This window comes from Capricornis sumatraensis, chromosome 2 (assembly GCF_032405125.1).
Source record: "Capricornis sumatraensis isolate serow.1 chromosome 2, serow.2, whole genome shotgun sequence".
NCBI lineage: Eukaryota > Metazoa > Chordata > Mammalia > Artiodactyla > Bovidae > Capricornis > Capricornis sumatraensis.
Window position 1 is genome coordinate 175,419,357 of NC_091070.1, and position 18,829 is coordinate 175,438,185.

The 18,829-nt window shown below is 38.3% G+C and overlaps 1 protein-coding gene across 1 annotated transcript in view; it reads left to right on the forward strand.

Moving 5' to 3' along the window:
* Positions 1–281: 281 nt before the first annotated feature.
* Positions 282–18,829, forward strand: part of ANKRD13C (ankyrin repeat domain 13C) — an 89,056-nt gene continuing 70,508 nt past the window's right edge. Inside the window, exon 1 of the mRNA XM_068964817.1 lies at positions 282–821. Within this exon, the coding sequence (XP_068820918.1) occupies positions 377–821 (445 nt within the window). The 5' untranslated portion in view covers positions 282–376. The remainder of the gene's footprint in view (positions 822–18,829) is intronic.

The following is an 18,829-nucleotide window of genomic DNA, read 5'->3' on the forward strand; positions in this document are numbered from 1 at the left end:
GGCAGCTCACTTATCGCGGTGTTTCCTTTCTCCTCCCTCCCGGGGGAGTTCTCGCGAGAGAAGCCAGGGGAAGATGGCCGTGCCCTGTTTTTCGGATTGAGGCAGTGGCGGTGGCTGCGGCGGTGGGGACGGGAATCCTAGTGTCGTGGGCACTTGAGCTGTAGCTCCCCCAAGCGAGCGCGCGTCCCTTCGTGCCTAGGCGAGAGCCGGCTCTTCTTCCTCCGGGAGATGCGTTTGTCCCGGGCTCGGGGGCGCTCTGGGAGTTCATGCTGCGCTGGAGTATCCTGGCCACCGCTCTAATCGCCTTGTGCCGCCGCAGCGCCAGCTTCGTCGCCAGCGGTGAGCCTCCTGGATTCCCTCTCTGCCCGTGGCGGCGATGACCGGGGAGAAGATCCGCTCGTTGCGGAGGGACCACAAGCCCAGCAAAGAAGAGGGGGACCTGCTGGAACCTGGGGATGAGGAAGCGGCGGCTGCCCTCGGCGGCACCTTTACAGGAGGCAGGCTTGGCACAGGCGGCAGCGGCAAGAGCGGTAGAGCCTGTCATAAGATCTTCAGTAACCATCACCACCGGCTACAGCTGAAGACAGCCCCGGCCTCCTCCAATCTCCCCGGCCCCCCGGCCCTGCCGCTGCACAATTCCTCCGCGACTCCCATCTCCCAGTCCCCGGCGCTTTTAGCAGGCACCAGCCCCATCGCTGTCGTCGCAGGTGGAGGCGGTTGCCCTGCACACTATCCGGTGCACGAGTGCGTCTTCAAGGGGGATGTGAGGAGACTGTCCTCTCTCATCCGCACGCACAATATCGGGCAGAAAGATAATCACGGTGAGGAGTGCTCGCCCTGTCCACCTTTCCTTCCTAGAGCCTGCGCCTCCTCAGGCCTCTCAAATCCTTGGTTTCTATACATCCGAGGCTTCTATCGGACTCTTCTTTCCTCTCCTTTGCCCATCGTCCGAGCCAAATGCCCGTAAATCATGTAATAGCATGCCAGTGGTCTGGGGATTGGTTCTTGTGGGTGCAAAGGAATGTTTCTTCCTTGCCTTCTTCAAACTATTAGAAGCTGTTTTATCTTTGAGTCAGGGCTTTAGTTGATTCTTGACAATAAGAAATTTTAGACTTCCTCTCATCAAGCCTGGTCGTCATCCTTGTTTATTGAATTGTATCTTCTTTTTCTGCCCCCTCTCCACCCTTGGGATCTTGAATTTTGAACATATAAATTGTCCACCTCCCTTTATTGTCCAGGTACAGACCCCAACCTGGCTGCAACTGGTTATGATTTCTACACGCCATTAGGCTGTCTTTCTTTTTCCTTCTGCTTTTAGGAAGCTTAGTTTGATACAAAGTGTTTACACTTTTGCAACTGTTTTGATTTCTGAAAGCAACAGTACCAATTGGTTGGCATTTGATACCTAGAGCAAGTAGTGACTTCTAAGTGGCTAAGATTTTGTTGAAGCAGAGCTTAGAGTTTTACACTTATTTCATATAGGTAATTGCTGATAGTAATTAAAACATTACTTGATGACCTGTGATAAAATAGTACTATGATTTTTCATAGTAACTTCCTCATATCCTACATAACAACATGTAGTGTCATTTGTTATTCAAGGACTGTATTTCTATTTTTTGCTTTATTAGCTGATTTTTTTCGGTTTCTTCTAAAAACATAATGTGATTGAGTTGACTGTGATAATGTGATTATCAGTTGACTGTCATAATATGATTGACTTTATTTTACTGTGATTTAAGCCACCGTAAAATAAAGCTAATGTAAATACTGATATTTTCAGCATTTGACAAATAGGCCATTTTAAACTGGGTACTTGGCAAATATTGTTAATAGTTCGTTTTTAACCGAACATGAGAATTGTATACACTCAATTAGAACACACTCAATTCTGTGCTCAAAATAGTATAACACATTAATGAAATTCATGCCTGTTGAATTAGCTTCCTGAATTCCACTGGACTCTAGGCTTCTTATCTACAATTAGGGCAAAAACTGAGGTTAAAAAAAAAGACTGAGATTTCCATTGTTTGTATAATTCTCTAACAACTGCATTTGTATTCTGAATTTACAATATTGTAATGTTACTGTCATTTATTAAAAATCAACCCCCCCAAAATGTTCCTAAAAGTTGCACCCAGGTTTTCATTCTTAAGTTTATTTAATTACTATTGTTGCAACAGCATCATATTGTTTGTTGATAGTAATTATATGTTAACCGTTTGGGAAACGGTTTTTAGTGGGAGATCTAGTGTAGCTTTGAATGTTTAGAATGTTTTTCAGATTTGATCTTCATAGTAGCTATATAAAAGGTTTATCTTATGGCCATTGCACTAAAAATATTGCCATTTAAGGGTTCCATTACAAATATACCTGAAAAAAGTTGAAACTTTGTTTTTGAGGGATGATTCCCTTTGAAAGAAGCGAGAGGTGACTATGACTGACTAAGTATGATAGTATGATGTTAGAGCTGATTTTTTTGATTGATCACAGAAGGTACTGAATTGCATATTGAGCTTGCATGTCTGTCATCTAGCAGATGAGAGCTGGTTTGTTCAAGTACAAATTCTGCTCAAAGTAATTAGAATCCTAAATACCTTTAAACTCTTTTCCATAGCCTACTGAAATTCTTTTTAAAAATCATTTTGATATACTAAATGCTTGCATTGTACTTAGCTGCCCTTTGTTGATTTTTTTTTTTAATTGAAGTATAGTTGACTTACAGTGTGTCAGGTGTACAGCAGAGTGATTCAGTTATATATATATATATATATATATATATATATATACACACACACATGTATTTTAGGTTTTTTTCAGATTCTTTCCTGTTTTAGATTATTACACAATATTGAATATAGTTCCCTGTGCTATGCAGTTCAGTTTAGTTCAGTCGTGTCTGACTCTTTGTGACCCCGTGGCTTCCTTGTCCATCACCAACTCATGGAGCTTGCTCAAACTCATGTCCATCGAGTTGGTGATGCCATCCAACCATCTTATCCTCTGTCGTCCCTTTCTCCTGCCTTCAGTCTTTCCGAGCATCAGGGGAAAGTGCTATACAGTAGGTTCTGGTTATCTGTTTCATGTGTAGTAGTGCGCATCTGTTATCCCAGTTTTTAGCCCCCGCTTCCCCTTTGGTAATCATACATTTTTTTTATGTCTGTGAGTCTATTTCTGTTTTGTCAGTAAGTTCATTTGGATCACTTTTTATTTGTTTGAATTCATTAATTTTTGGCTGCACTAAGTCTTCATTGCTGTGCTAAGGCTTCTCCTTGTAGTGGCTTCTTTTGTTATGGAGTACAGGCTGTAGAGCACTGGCTCAGTAGTTGTGGTACACAGGCTGAGGTGCCCTGAGGAATGTAGAATCTTCCTGGACCAGGGATCGAGTCCATATTCTCTGCACTGGCAGGTGGATTCTTAGTCGCTGGAGTACCAGGGAGGTGCATATCACTTTTTTTAGATTCCCCATACAAGTGCTGTCTTAAGATACTTGTCTTTCTCTGACTTACTTCACTTAGACTGATAATCTCTAGGGTCATTTAAGTTGCTGCAAATGGCATTATTTCAGTCTTTTTTATGGCTTAGTAATATTCCATTGTCTATATATGGACTTCCCTTGTGGCTCAGATGGTAAAGTGTCTGCCTACAAAGCGGGAGACCTGGGTTCGATCCCTGGGTTGGGAATATCTCCTAGAGAAGGAAATGGCAACCCACTCCAGTATTCTTGCCTGGAAAATCCCACGGACGGAGGAACCTGGTAGGCTACAGTCTGTGGGGTCGCAAAGAGTCAGACACGACTGAGCGACATTTACTTTTTTAGATTCCCCATATAAGTGCTGTCTTAAAGATACTTGTCTTTCTCTGACTTACTTCTCTTAGACTGATAATCTCTAGGGTCATCTATGTTGCTGCAAATGGCATTATTTCAAGTCTTTTTTATGGCTTAGTAACATTCCATTGTCTATATATACCACATCTTCTTTATTCATTTATCTGTCCATGGACATTTAAATTATTTCCATGTCTTGGTTATTGTAAATCATGCTGCTGTGAACTTTGGGGTGCATTTATCTTCAAATTAGTTTTTGTCTTTCCTGGATATATGCCCAGGAGTGGGATTGTTGGATCCTCTGTTAACTCTAGTTTCTTAAAGACCCTCCATATGGTTCTCCTTAATGGCTGCACCAATTTACATTCCTACCAACAGTGACATTGTTGACATTTTTCATGAATATAACCAGTGTTTCACATACTGGTGGAAACTGTAATTGTTGTTTTCTGCAGTATATAGATACATTCTCATCTCCTACAGTGAAGACTCCTAGAAAGAGTAGCTTCTATTTAACGTTGTTCTTGTTTAGTTGCTAAGTCATGTCCAACTCTTTGTGACCCCATGGACTGTAACCCACCAGGCTCCTCTGTCCATTTGATTTTCCAGGCAAGAATACTAGAGTGGGTTGTCATTTCCTTCTCCAGGGGATCTTTCCAACCCAGGGATCAAACCTGTGTTCCTTGCTCCACAGGTGGATTCTTTATCATTGAGCCTCCTGGGAAGCCCATTTCTGTTTAATATGCTACTTCTTCAATCTTTTTGCTTATAGCTGCATAATTTCCCTACTATGTTTACATTACTTTTACTCTTCAGAGTTTACTGACCTGGATATTTCGTTAGTTTTTTTGGGAATATTTTCCCTTTCAAATTACAGAAGATAAAGGCATTTTAAGTTGCCCAACAAAAACAAGCTATGTATTATATTTGGATTGTTAAAACATGATAAATACATAGCAGAATCATCTACTCATTCAGGTGCATAGCAGAGCCATACAATTAAACCACATCATAGGACATAGTTGTATGTTCACTTGACATTCCTTCCATAATATAATGATGATGATGATCATGATCATAGTTTCTCGAACATGTCAACACTATGCTGTGTTTACATACATTATCACATTTAATTCTTACAATAACCCTGCAAAGCAGATAGTTTTATTCTTGTTTTAAAGGAGGAAACTGAAGCCTTGAGGCACAAGGAAACTTTGCCAAAGTTGCATACTTAGTATAAGTTCCAAAAGGGGGAACTGAACTAACAGTGAGGGCTTCTAAGCCCATGATCAACCTCTGTAAATTTTCTGTTAATCAGGACCCACTAATTTGCAAAGAAGTCAGTTTTAATAATGTGTATGTGGCATTTTATGGCAAAGTTCTTTGATATATATTTTCTCATTTAGTATATATAGAAAGATAATGCTATTAAACAGCTCTCAGAGATTTCCTGTACAGCCCAGACCTCTCACTATTGTTGTTTTTCTTTTTCTTGTAGTGGCATGGATAGATGCACTGCCTTGTCCACACGATAGCCCTTTAGATACTTTATAAGCAAGAGCTGTCGTGTTCTTCCTATCTTCAAGTTAAGCATTTCTAACTTCTGTATCCATTCTTCATAGGACATGATTTACAGAGTGCTAAGAATGGTCCCTGAAACATAGTGAATACTATAAAACTGTATTTAATAAGTAAATGAGGATCTTACTCATCTTTTAGTGACTCTCTAGTTGCTTAGTCTTTCCTTTGAAGATGGAAAGAACCAACCTTGTGTTGAAGTTATAGTAGCCTCATAAAGACAGAGATTATATTTATTGCTCTAAGTGATACACATTCAGTAATGTGGATTACTAAAGAGCACACATTAAATAATACAGTGAAATAATATGTGGATTTTTAAAAATGTTGTTTATTCTCAAGTGGTTATCTTCCTATTCTAATCTCTTCTTGTGCTTTTTTTTAAAACCTCAAAACAGGACTTTACATTTACTAATATTTATCTTGTTAGTCTTGATCCTTTATTCTATCTACTTTGAAAGCTTATTGAATTCTACAGATAGTAGATAGTACGTGGTCATCGGTATCTGATTTTTTGTGACCCCATGGACTGTAGCCCTCCAGGCTCCTCCGTCCTCGGAATTTTCCAGGCAAGAATACTGGAGTGTGTTTTCATTTCCTACTTCAGGGGATCTTTTCAACCCAGGGATTGAACCTGCCTCTGTTGCCTCTCCTGCATTGACAGGCAGATTACCAGTGTGACACCCGTTATTGGATCCTAATTTAGTCACTGTTTAGCTCACTATTCATTAGCTCTTTCAGTTTTAGTGATCTTGGAATTGAAACACTTCCTTTGGGGGGGGGTGTGTGTGTGTGTATGTGTGTATTTATAAGTTATTGTCAAATTGAATAGGGGCAGGGATAGAGCTTTTTGTGTGTGTGTGTGTGGAAAAATGTTAGTTTAGTTTGAATTGCTTTTTCTGAGCTATCAGTTATACTGGGGAATATTGTATTTGGATCCAAATATATTGCTTGAAATATAGTTAAATACAGTAACAATCATAATATCATCTATATACTGTGTTCAGAAATGGCAATGATTTTGACTCATGGTATATTTAGTAACAGTTTTGTTTGGGGAAGAAGATACATTAAACATAACAAAAATTGATTCAACTCTATGACATTAGTGTATCTTTAGCTTTATACTACTTTTTTTTAAGTATAGGATTAAAGTTTAAATCTAAGTTTTTTTCACATTGAGTGTAAAGATTTTTCTGACTTTTTTTTTGCCATTGGTATTTAAAGAAAGCATCATGTTAATGTGCTTTTTTTTTTTTTTACAGTTGGTGGTAATGATTTTTATTTCTTCTTTAGAACTGAGAATGATTGTGAAGTTTATAGAAGACTTTCTTGATTTTGACTGCATTTCCTATTTGTTAAACTTGTAATTTTTTTTCCCCTTAATTGAGTTAAATCTTTGGAAGTTAAGCACCTTATTTTGGAAACTAGTCAAAAGCTTTTAGGTGTTAAAGTGATGAATATCCTTGATCTATGAATTGCTTAAACCATTCTTTCGTAGATATGGAAAAATTTTGATCTATTCTGAGAGATTTGGCAGTTTATACTGCCTTTAATTACATTATCTGGCATGGGACAAGCCATTTTCTCTATACACAGTTAATTTTCATTTTTTACTGAGTTGTCATCTTCTTGAAGCTGTTTTACATAGTGATTAGAGATTTCAAATTCAAGATAAAGTTCATTTTGAGACTATTCCTACCAATGCAAGTGACTGAGTGAAGTGATAAAGAAACGGTCAACTTGTGTCTGGTGGCTGGCAAATTTCTTCAGATGGAAATTTTAAAATATCTTACATTCAGAAAGTTTAAAAATGTACACTTGAATATGGAGGCAATAGGATAATCTGTTTGGTGCCCATACAATATGTTTATTCTGACTTATTCTATATAAATTGATCTTCGTTTTGATACTATTCTCTGTTTTTGGTCCCTAACATTCATGAGGGATGATGCACGATACGTTGTTTGTTTGAGAAGAGGGGACTATAAAGAGAAACTTTGCATGGGAAAAAAGATCTTGAAGTCTCAGGTGAGCAATTTTAGTCAAGAGGCACATCTTTAAATGAACACTAGTGGTTTTGTATTGGTTCTCATGTTTCGTAGTCTTTTTTGAAGTTTGTTTTTGGAAGACATGCCTCATTTTTCCTCAGATTAAAAAAAGTGGTTTCTGGAAGCCCAAGATAATCCATTAAAGTTTTCAGCACTGACACTGCTTATGAGGCTGATTTGGCTGTGAAATCTGTCACTCCACTAATCTGTGGAGTTGATTAATCTTGATGATTATATAAATATGACCGTCCTCCTTTCACCTTTCCTGTGTGTATATCTCCGACCAGATAGGACTCTTCTGGGGTTAAATGACTATGCTTCCCAAAGCCCTCATCATTAGCATTGTAGAATGTGAACTGTTGCTTAAAGCTGGGATATGAACACATCTTCTGGAGACCTACTTTCACTGAACTACGGTAGAAGTAGGAAGGTCTGACCTTTCAACTTGGCAAAAAAGGAAGCAGAAATGAGCAGTTACTGATGATGATGTGTCCTGGGCATCAGCAATGAGGCAGGACAATTCGGAAGGACTTACTGGAGAACTGAGTATGTTGGTTCCAAATTAATGACGTTCTTAAGTCACAGGAATCTAGAGTACAAGGTAATTGTCAGGATGCTTTGTGTTCTAGAAAATGAGTGTAGTTTCTTAAAAATTGGTTGGGGGTTGAGCAGACAGAGAATATATTCCTTTTCATATTTGTATGTCATCTGTTTTATCTGGAGAGAGATGGAAGGTCAGTTTTAGAGTAAGACAGAAGCGTGTCAAATGAGTGTAGGAAAAAGAGAAATGATCTCTTTTCTGTTTAAAGATTATGAATGCTGTTCGTTACCAGGATATGTGAGGTTTAACTCTGTGGTTGGTTGCGTTTCATCTGTTTTTGAGCCTGTTAGTCTTGTTGATATCCCAGAGATTATCTGCAAAACTGCTGCTGCTGCTGCTGCTGCTGCTAAGTCACTTCAGTCGTGTCCGACTCTGTGCGACCCCATAGATGGCAGCCCACCAGGCTCCCCCCGTCCCTGGGATTCTCCAGGCAAGAACACTGGAGTGGGTTGCTGTTTCCTTCTCCAGTGCATGAAAAGTGAAAATGAAGTCGCTCAGTTGTGTCCAACTCTTCGCGACCCCCTGTACTGCAGCCTACCAGGCTCCTCCGTTCATGGGGATTTTCCAGGCAAGAGTACTGGAGTGGATTGCCATTGCTTTCTCTGTCTACAAAACTAGAAAGCATTTCTTATGTATCAGATCTGAGTTTGAGACCATGCTTCTCTACAAACTGGATTTTATGTAATTATACTATGTATTTAACTGCTGAAATAAGTAGATATAATATCTATCTCTTGGGGCATTATTTTCTTATATGGGAGACTGTACTTGAACATAATGTTGAAGGCTCATATCGTGGTAGCGATTAATATAAATACCTTGCTCTCACATTTGCTATGACGTACCTTTCAGCAGAGGACACTCTAGTTTTTGAGGTTCAGGTAGAGCTTCATTCAATTGAGGTTTTATCTGATACTTGAATTTATACTGCCTATCAGTTTGCTACAAGGTTAGGTTTATTTGTCTCTCCCCTGTAAGTCATCTTTAGTCTACTACTGGTATAACTTGGTTCATACCTGTCATATACTGTCATCACTTTTGTTTGTTTTGGGGTGTTTCTAATTTGGATTTTGTTTTTCTGCATATATTTTTCAGTTGTTTCTGTCTTTCCTACTTTTTATGTTTTAGTTGAGATCCAAAAGAAGGAAAAATCTGAAGGAATAAATATACTTTAAAAAGAGTTCACTTCTGAGGGGAACAATAGATAAAGTTAAGCACCTCAGTTCAGTTCAGTTGCTCAGTCGTGTCTGACTCTGTGACCTCATGAATTGCAGCACGCCAGGCCTCCCTGTCCATCACCAACTCCCAGAGTTCACTCAAACTCATGTCCCATTGAGTCGGTGATGCCATCCAGCCATCTCATCCTCTGTCGTCCCCTTCTCCTCCTGCCCCCAATCCCTCCCAGCATCAGAGTCTTTTCCAATGAATCAACTCTTCGCATGAGGTGGCCAAAGTATTGGAGTTTCAGCTTCGGCATCATTCCTTCCAAAGAACACCCAGGACTGATCTCCTTTAGGGTGGACTGGTTGTATCTCCTGCAGTCCAAGGGACTCTCAAGAGTCTTCTCCAACTAAATACATGTTAAATTCAATTTCAGGTTAGTGGTATATTCCAGTTTACAATAACTTCATATACTTTCCAGGTATATGAACAACAACAACAAAATGCATTTGGATTCTTGGGTATAGATATCTGTTAGGTTTGTTAATTCATCCTCTCTTAATCAGCATAATGCTGAATTCTATAAAGCCACCAGTGCTATTTTGCCCATCCTTTTGGACATTGGTTGGCTTTCATAGAGAATCATGTGCATTGTCCTGGCTAAAATGCTTTTTTGGAGAATAAAAACAGATTTTAACACTATTCTGATGGTTCTTCATGGGAAGATCCCCTGGAGGAGGGCATGGCAACCCACTCCAGTATTCTTTCCTGGAGAATCTCATGGACAGAGGAGCCTGGTGGGTCCTTAGGGTCACAAAAAGTCAGACACGACTGAAGCAACTTAGCTTGCTCGCTAATGGTTCTTTATATTCGCCTCCCCCCACCCCATTTTTTTGGTTCATTCATTCCTTCATTTAACCAATAAATATACTGAGCTCCTGATAATGTGATAAACAGTGTTTTAGGTTCTGGGGTTACTTAGAGCAGTGAACAAAATGAACAAAGTCTCTGCTCTCAGGTAGCTTACATTCTAATGGGGCAAGATAAATAGTAAACAAACTAATAAACATATGGTAATATTCTTTGGTGTCTCAGATGGTAAAGAATCTGCCTGCATCGCAGGAGACCCAGGATCAATTCCTGGGTCAGGAAGATCCCCTGGAGAAGGTAAGGGCTACCCACTCCAGTATTCTTGCCTGGAGAACTCCATGGACAAAGGAGCCATGGAGTGGGTTACAGTCTGTGTGGGTTACAGTTACAGACTGTGGGTTACAGTCCATGGGGTCGCAAAGAGTCGGACACAACTGAGCAACTGACACAGCAACAACATAATAATAAATATTATAGAGTAAAATAAAGTAAAATCTTATAGAGTATATAGAGGATAGAGAGTGCTGGCAGTATAGGGAGGGGAGGTTAGGGTCTGGGAAGACATCAGGGATGAGAAAAATTAGAGCAGTTACTTAAAGAAAATTAGGGAGCTGTTTTCTAGGAGAAAAGAATTTCAGGCAGAGAATTGCAAATATAAAGAAAGGTACCATGTTCAAGGAATAGCAAGAAGGCAAGTATGACTGGAACAAGGCAGAGAGTGGTAGCAGATGGGAAATTTTGAGATGTGGAGGTGAGGTGGGAGATGTAAGCATGCAGGACTTTTTGTAGACCATTCATTGTTTTTACTTCACTCAACATAGAAAGTGGTTTGAGGATTTTGAGCAGCCAGGTAACATGATCTGATTTTAAAAGGCTTTCTCTGGCTGCTATATGAAGCAGAAAAGAAACTTGGATGGGCATGGATCAATTTAACATGCCATTGTAATAAATGGGGTAACTGGAAATAATGAGAAGGTAGAGCTGGTTAAGAGTTGATGATATTTTGAATGTAAATATACGTGTGTGAATTTCAGTAGTAAAATACCATTCATGAGAGAAAATACAAAAGTTCTCCCTTTTTATTGCTTGCTTGGATGAGACTTGAAGTTATCTGTGGAAGCTGGAGCTTTGTTGGTTGTGTGTGTGTGTCTGTGTTAGTCACTCAGTCGTTTCTGACTCATTGAGACCCCATGTCAGGCTCCTCTGTCCATTGGATTCTCCAGGGAAGAATACTGGAGTGGGTTGCCATTCCCTTCTCCAGGGGATCGTCCCAACATATAATTTCCTGTTTTGCTCCCTGGTTAGGGGGCACATGAAGTCAGAACTATTTTTGTAATAATACAAAGTCATTGTTTGCCTTTTTTCACTGCAGTGACATTTTCACTGATGGTACAAAAGCAGTGGTGGGTAAAATTGTTGGAGTGTTAGCGTGAATTAAGGCACTGAACTGCTAGTAGTCATTGTATCATTCACTGCCTGTACTTGAAGTGAGGCGGGGGTGGGGAAGCCAATTTCACAATGTCTTTGCCGAAGCTGTAGAAATTGTTAATTTTTAAAGTCTTAATCTTGAGTACATGCTTTTTATATTCTTTGAGACATTATGTGGATTATGCATGCTTTTCTGCTACATACTGAAGAGAAAATAAGGGAAAACATCTATGCATTTTGAGTTGTAAGCCAAACTGGCTGCTTTTATCATGAAACACTTTTTATTTGAAAAAACAGCTTACACACAAATTAAGGTTATTCCAATTTGGATATTTGGGATGCATTTCCTGGAAATTGGAAAAGTAAACCTGGGACCTCAAGGAAAACAATTGCTAGTCTTTGCTGCCAATGGAATAAGTTCAATTTGAGATGAAAGAATTTAAAACACTTGTCTTTGTCACTCTAAGCTTGACAGTTTCTTAGTATTTAAAGACTGTTTTGGCCATGTTGGTAATATTACTAAATGTGATTTAAAATTTTTTGTATAGTGAAATGTGTTGACATATGGAAGATCCGAATGACTCAGTTAACCAGTATTTTTTAGACTGATCAGTCCATTATGTTACAGAATCATGAGATTCATTCAAATTGCAAGTGAAACCAATGAATTTTGGTGTGCCACAAAACAAAAAATTTATTGATATGGATTTAGATTTCACATGGCAACAGTCCATTAGAAATGAACGCTTAATAAGTTTTGGTGTTGTATCGAACAATGCACTTAATTATTTAAAAAGGCTATTAAAATGCTCCTCTTTTATTTTAATTGCATGTCATCTGAATCTGGATTTAGTTATAAAAACCCAGCTGTTTTCTATTAAGTCAAACATTTAATATACTTTAATTTTTAATTAAAGAATTTGAAATTGTACCACTCATCTTTTTTTTATTGTTTTGGAAAATTGCAATTATGTTTTTCATAAAAAATTTATATTAGCATGTAATGAGTTTATTGTAATTTTAAAATTAGTAAGGAAAATTTTTAAACAATTTAATGTGGTCTTGAAACCAGAAAGTCTGAAATCTGTTGGTACGATAAAAAGAGTACTGATTTTAGAGTCCTGACTGTCATGATTCCTATATGTGTAATTTTAGGAAATTAACCGTTATTAGATGTCTTTTTCTTATGACATGTGAAATAGCAATAATCTTTGTCTCATGGGGTTAGGGAGCAAATTAAATAAGATATCTAAAGTATACAGCATAGTGCTGGGCCTATACTAATATATGCCCTATAAATGCCAGCCATTTGGTTAATAATTTGCATACTTTAATACTGCAGTGTTCTTAATGTTACTGGAATGTTTTTTAATCATTTAGCAAAACAGAGTTCAGTTTTGTTTACCAAGTTAGAACCAAGGCATCCAATTTCAGATTTAAAAGTATATTTTGAAAAGTTAACAGTTATTTTTAAGATTTTTAGCATCCTTTGTTTAACAGATTAGCTTAAGCAGGTTGAGGACTTAGATAACTGAGGGGATAGTATATGATGGTTCAAACTAGGATGCATGAGCACTTAGTTTCATGATACATTTGGTCATGTGGTGTTGGGTAGAGAATGATGTTGATGATGAGTATTTTGCATTTTAAGCTACTGAAATCATAGTGTGACATATGGCATTCTTGATTATAGGTAGTATGTATTTCTGTTCATGTTCCTGCCTGTGAAGTGAGAGGGATTGGATTGTTGAACTCAGAGTCATTTCTAATTCATAAATCTTTTGAAATTTGGATTACTTTGGACTTGTAATAGGAAGTTTCATTTGTAACTTCAGTAGGTACTAAGGCTTTTACCGTTTCATCTATATGTTCTTGGAAGATTTAAGAAAACAGTAATGATTTAGGTGCATAAATGCCTTGATTTCTTCACCTTTGTGCTCTGTCTAGACTCTGGTGGGTCCTTCTTAATTTATGTAATTTTTTGAATAGTTACTATGTTTACATGCTGCAAAACTGCAAAAAGATATACAAGGATATGATGTAAAAGTGAAGTTTCTCTCCCGCCTGTCTTTATTCACCCAGTTATCCTCTTGGCAGCAACTAGGGTTATCAGTTCCTTGTTTTCTTTCTGTTACCATTTAGAACATTACAGCTTTTTTTTTTTTCTCCTGAAAGAGAAGTGAAGAAAGAGAGCTGTTGCTACCTTTTCAAATATTAGGACAAAAATAGATATTCAGAAATTTATTTGTTTGATTGTAAATGTCTTTCTCTTTTTTTAATTTGAATTTATATCTCCAGTCTAGACTTCTCCTTGGAGTTCCAGATATTATAATTATCCACACTTGAGAATCTTAGAGATATCTCAAAATTTATTTGTCTAAAATGGAGTTATCACCTTCTGCCTCCCCCCTGGCCATCCCCTAAATCACATCATTAGATATCCAGCTCTCAGGTGTCAATCATTGAGATCATTCTTTGTCTCAGTTAAGTTCAGTGGCTTAGTCATGTCTGACTCTTTGTGACCCCATGGACTGCAGCATACCAGTCTTCCCTGTCCATCACCAACTCTCAGAGCTTGCTCAAACTCATGTCCGTCGAGTTGGTGATGCCATCCAACCATCTCATCCTCTGTCGTATCCTACTCCTCCTGCCCTCAATCTTTCCTAGCATCAGGGTCTTTTCAAATGAGTCAGTTCTTTGGCCAAAGTATTGGAGCTTCAGCTTCAACATCAGTCCTTCCAATGAATATTCAGGGCTGATTTCCTTCTTTGTCTCACTCCCTTTTTTTACCCACACATATCTAATTAGCAAGTCCGTCTACTTTCTGTCTCCAGTCCACGTTGAGACCAACCAATTTTTATTATCTTTTCCCTGGAATACTGTACTGGATCTGCCACTAGTCTCTCTATGTCCCCCTCAATTCCACTTTCTGTGGGGTAAGAAAAGTGATCTTAAAATGTAAGTTGTATCATGTCATATCCCTGTTCAAGATCTTTTAATGCCTTCTCCACTTCAAAATAAGTTCATATTTTTTAAATCATAGGTAAAGAACCCTTTTTTACTTTCCTGATATAATCTTGTACCAATCTTTCCTTTTTTTCTGTGTCTGGCCATACTTGTTTTCTTTTACTTCTTGAATATGCTAGGTTATTTCTGGCTTCTGTCTAGAATGCATTTCTTCTCATTCTTTGATTTCTTATTTCTTACTTAGCTTTTAGATCTCATTTTAAACATTATCTCTTTAGAGAGATTTTCCTAATTTAAATATCAAAAAGTATGCTTCTCATTATTTTCAGTCTTAGCCTTTTGTTTTTCTCAATACTTAAAATCTATTTTGTTTCATTTTATATTTCTCTTCCTTTTATGAATATAAACTCCATGAAGACAAGAGTTTCTGGCTTATTAGCGGTTGAATTTCTAGTGTCTAGTACTATATGACTAGTGCATAGTGATGCTCAGTAAATATTTATTGAATGAAAATGAATGCAGTTTGCTTCTAGGTAAGATGTTAAAGAAACAACAGAACCTATGAACTCAGATGACCACTGTATCTACTATTGTGAGCAGGAATCCCTTAGAAGAAATGGAATAGCCATCATGGTCAACAAGAGTCCAAAATGCAGTACTTGGATGCAATCTCAAAAACGACAGAATGATCTCTGTTCGTTTCCAAGGCAAACCATTCAATGTCACAGTAATCCAAGTCTATGCCCCAACCAGTAACGCTGAAGAAGCTGAAGTTGAATGGTTCTATGAAGACCCTCAAGACCTTTTAGAACTAACACCCAAAAAAGATGTCCTTTTCATTATAGGGGACTGGAATGCAAAAGAAGCAAGTCAAGAAACACCTAGGGTAACAGGCAAATTTGGCCTTGGAATACGGAATGAAGCAGGGCAAAGGCTAATAGAGTTTTGCCAAGAGAACGCACTGGTCATAGCAAACACCCTCTTCCAACAACACAAGAGAAGACTCTACACATGGACATCACCAGATGGTCAACACCAAAATCAGATTGATTATATTCTTTGCAGCCAAAGATGGAGAACCTCTATACAGTCAGCAAAAATAAGACTGGGAGCTACTGTGGCTCAGATCATGAACTCCTTATTACCAAATTCAGATTTAAATTAAAGAAAGTAGGGAAAACCACTGACCATTTACGTATGACCTAAATCAAATCCCTTATGATTATACAGTGGAAGTGAGAAACAAATTTAAGGGACTAGATCTGATTGAGTGCCTGATGAACTATGGAATGCGGTTCGTGACATTGTACAGGAGACGGATCAAGACCATCCCCATGGAAAGGAAATGCAAAAAAGCAAAATGACTGGGGAGGCCTTACAAAAAGCTGTGAAAAGAGAAGCGATAAGCAAAGGAGAAAAGGAAAGATATAAGCATCTGAATGCAGAGTTCCAGTGAATAGCAAGGAGAGATAAGAAAGCCTTCCTCAGTGATCAATGCAAAGAAATAGAGGAAAAGAACAGAATGGGAAAGACTAGAGATCTCTTCAAGAAAATTAGAGATACCAAGGGAACATTTCATGCAAAGCTAGGGTCGATAAAGGACAGAAATGATATGGACCCAACAAAAGCAGAAGATATTAAGAAGAGGTGGCAAGAAAACAGAAGAACTGTACAAAAAAGATCTTTGTGACCAAGGTAATCACAATGATGTGATCACTCACCTAGAGCCAGACATCCTGTAATGTGAAGTCAAGTGGGCTTTAGAAAGCATCACTACGAACAAAGCTAGTGGAGGTGATGGAATTCCAGTTGAGCTATTTCAAATCCTGAAAGATGATGGTGTGAAAGTGCTGCACTCAATATGCCAGCAAATTTGGAAAACTCAGCAGTGGCCACAGGGCTGGAAAAGGTCAGTTTTCATTCCAGTCCCAAAGAAAGGCAATGCCAAAGAATGCTCAAACTACTGCACAGTTGCACTCATCTTACACACTAGTAAAGTAATGCTCAAAATTCTCCAAGCCAGGCTTCAGCAATACGTGAACCATGAACTTCCAGATGTTTAAGCTGGTTTTAGAAAAGGCAGAGGAACCAGAGATCAAATTGCCAACATCCACTGGATCATGGAAAAAGCAAGAGAGTTCCAGAAAAACATCTATTTCTGCTTTATTGACTACTGCAAAGCCTTTGACTGTGTGGATCACAATAAACTGTGGAAAATTCTGAAAGAGTTGGGACACCAGACCACCTGACCTGCCTCTTGAGAAACCTATATGCTGGTCAGGAAGCAACAGTTAGAACTGGACATGGAACAACAGACTGGTTCCAAATAGGAAAAGGAGTACGTCAAGGCTGTATATTGTCACCCTGCTTATTTAACTTCTATGCAGAGTACATCATGAGAAACACTTGGCTGGAAGAAGGACAAGCTGGAATCAAGATTGCCGGGAGAAATATCAATAACCTCAGATATGCAGATGACACCACCCTTATGGCAGAAAGTGAAGAGGAACTAAAAAGCCTCTTGATGAAAATAAAAGAGGAGAGTGAAAAAGTTGGCTTAAGGCTCAAGATTCAGAAAACGAAGATCATGGCATCCGGTCCCATCACTTCATGGGAAATAGATGGGGAAACAGTGGAAAAGTGTCAGGCTTTATGTTTTGGGGCCCCAAAATCACTGCAGATGGTGACTGCAGCCATGAAATTAAAAGACGGTTACTCCTTGGAAGGAAAGTTATGACCAACCTAGATAGCATGTTGAAAAGCAGAGACATTACTTTGCCAACAAAGGTCCGTCTAGTCAAGGCTATGGTTTTTCCAGTAGTCATGTATGGATGTGAGAGTTGGACTGTGAAGAAAGCTGAGTGCCGAAGAATTGATGCTTTTGAATTGTGATGTTGGAGAAGACTCTTGAGAGTCCCTTAGACTGCAAGGAGATCCAACCAGTCCATTCTAAGGGAGATCAGTCCTGGGTGTTCTTTGGAAGGACTGATGCTAAAGCTGAAACTCCAAGACTGGCCACCTCATGCAGAGTTGACTCATTGGAAAAGAATGATATTGGGAGGGATTTGGGGCAGGAGGAGAAGGGGACGACAGAGGATGAGATGGCTGGATGGCATCACCGACTCAATGGACTTGAGTTTGAGTGAACTCCGGGAGTTGGTGATGGACAGGGAGGCCTGGCGTGCTGCAATTCATGGGGTCGCACAGATTTGGACACGACTGAGCGACTGAACTGAGCTGAACTGATCAACTCCTCTTCTAACTTTATATTAGGATACAATGGTGACTCTAGAATCAAGTAAACTAGGTTATGTGAGAAATTTTTAATAGTAGTGTAGTATGATTACATATAGAAATTATATTGATGAATGATAAGTGTTCTATCCTGGGAACAATATAATGTGACATGAAACCCTCAGTATTTAGAGCATTGGTCTACAAAGATTTCATTAAAGAGCAAGATAAATAAATATTGTTGGCTTTGCAAGCTATACCATTTGTTACTTGAAAGTAGCCATAAACAATTCATAAACAATCAGCATGTGGCTGGGTTCCAGTAAAACTGTGTTTACGTCATGTCCCTGAATTATAGGATAAAGAAGTTTCTAATACAGGAAACAGATGGCAGGAGTAAATTTGTGCCAGAGCAAGCTTACCCCTTCTTCTTGCCTTCATTTATTGATATCATTAAGATTGATAACAGTTGAAAAATAATAAAGCTTTTTTACAGTACCTTATTTTGAATAGAGAAATTCACAGTGAGAAAGCAAGTGGGCAAGAAAGCTTGTTTTAGTTGAGAGCTAGACTAACTTGGGTGTGGTGGTTGTTAAGGTAAAATAAATCTGGTAAAAAGATCTTTTTAAGGAAGATTAAAAAAAAATTATTTCAGTGAATGTGTTAACCCTCACTTCCTTATCTCTTCTCCTATTCTGATATAATTCCTTTAGTGTATAGTTGAACCTTTAAAGATATACAGTTAAATGGTTTCTGGTAAATTCTAAGTTGTGCAACTATCACCACAATCAATTTGAGAACATTTTTATCACCTTAAAAAGAAATCATGTTTTTTTTTACCTTTCAATGCTTCCCGCTCCATTTCTTCCAGCCCTAGACAATCACTAATCTACTGTTTAGATTTTATTATTCTAGACATTTCTTATGAAAGAAAATGACACAATATGTGGTCTTTCACTTAGCACATTTTTTTTTTTAAATTTGTGTTATAGCATGTATCAGTACTTGATTCCTTTTTATTTACAATTAAGATTACATCGTATGGGTATTTCTCATTTTATTTATACTCATCAGTTAATGCAAATTTGAGTTGTTTCTACCTTTTGGTTA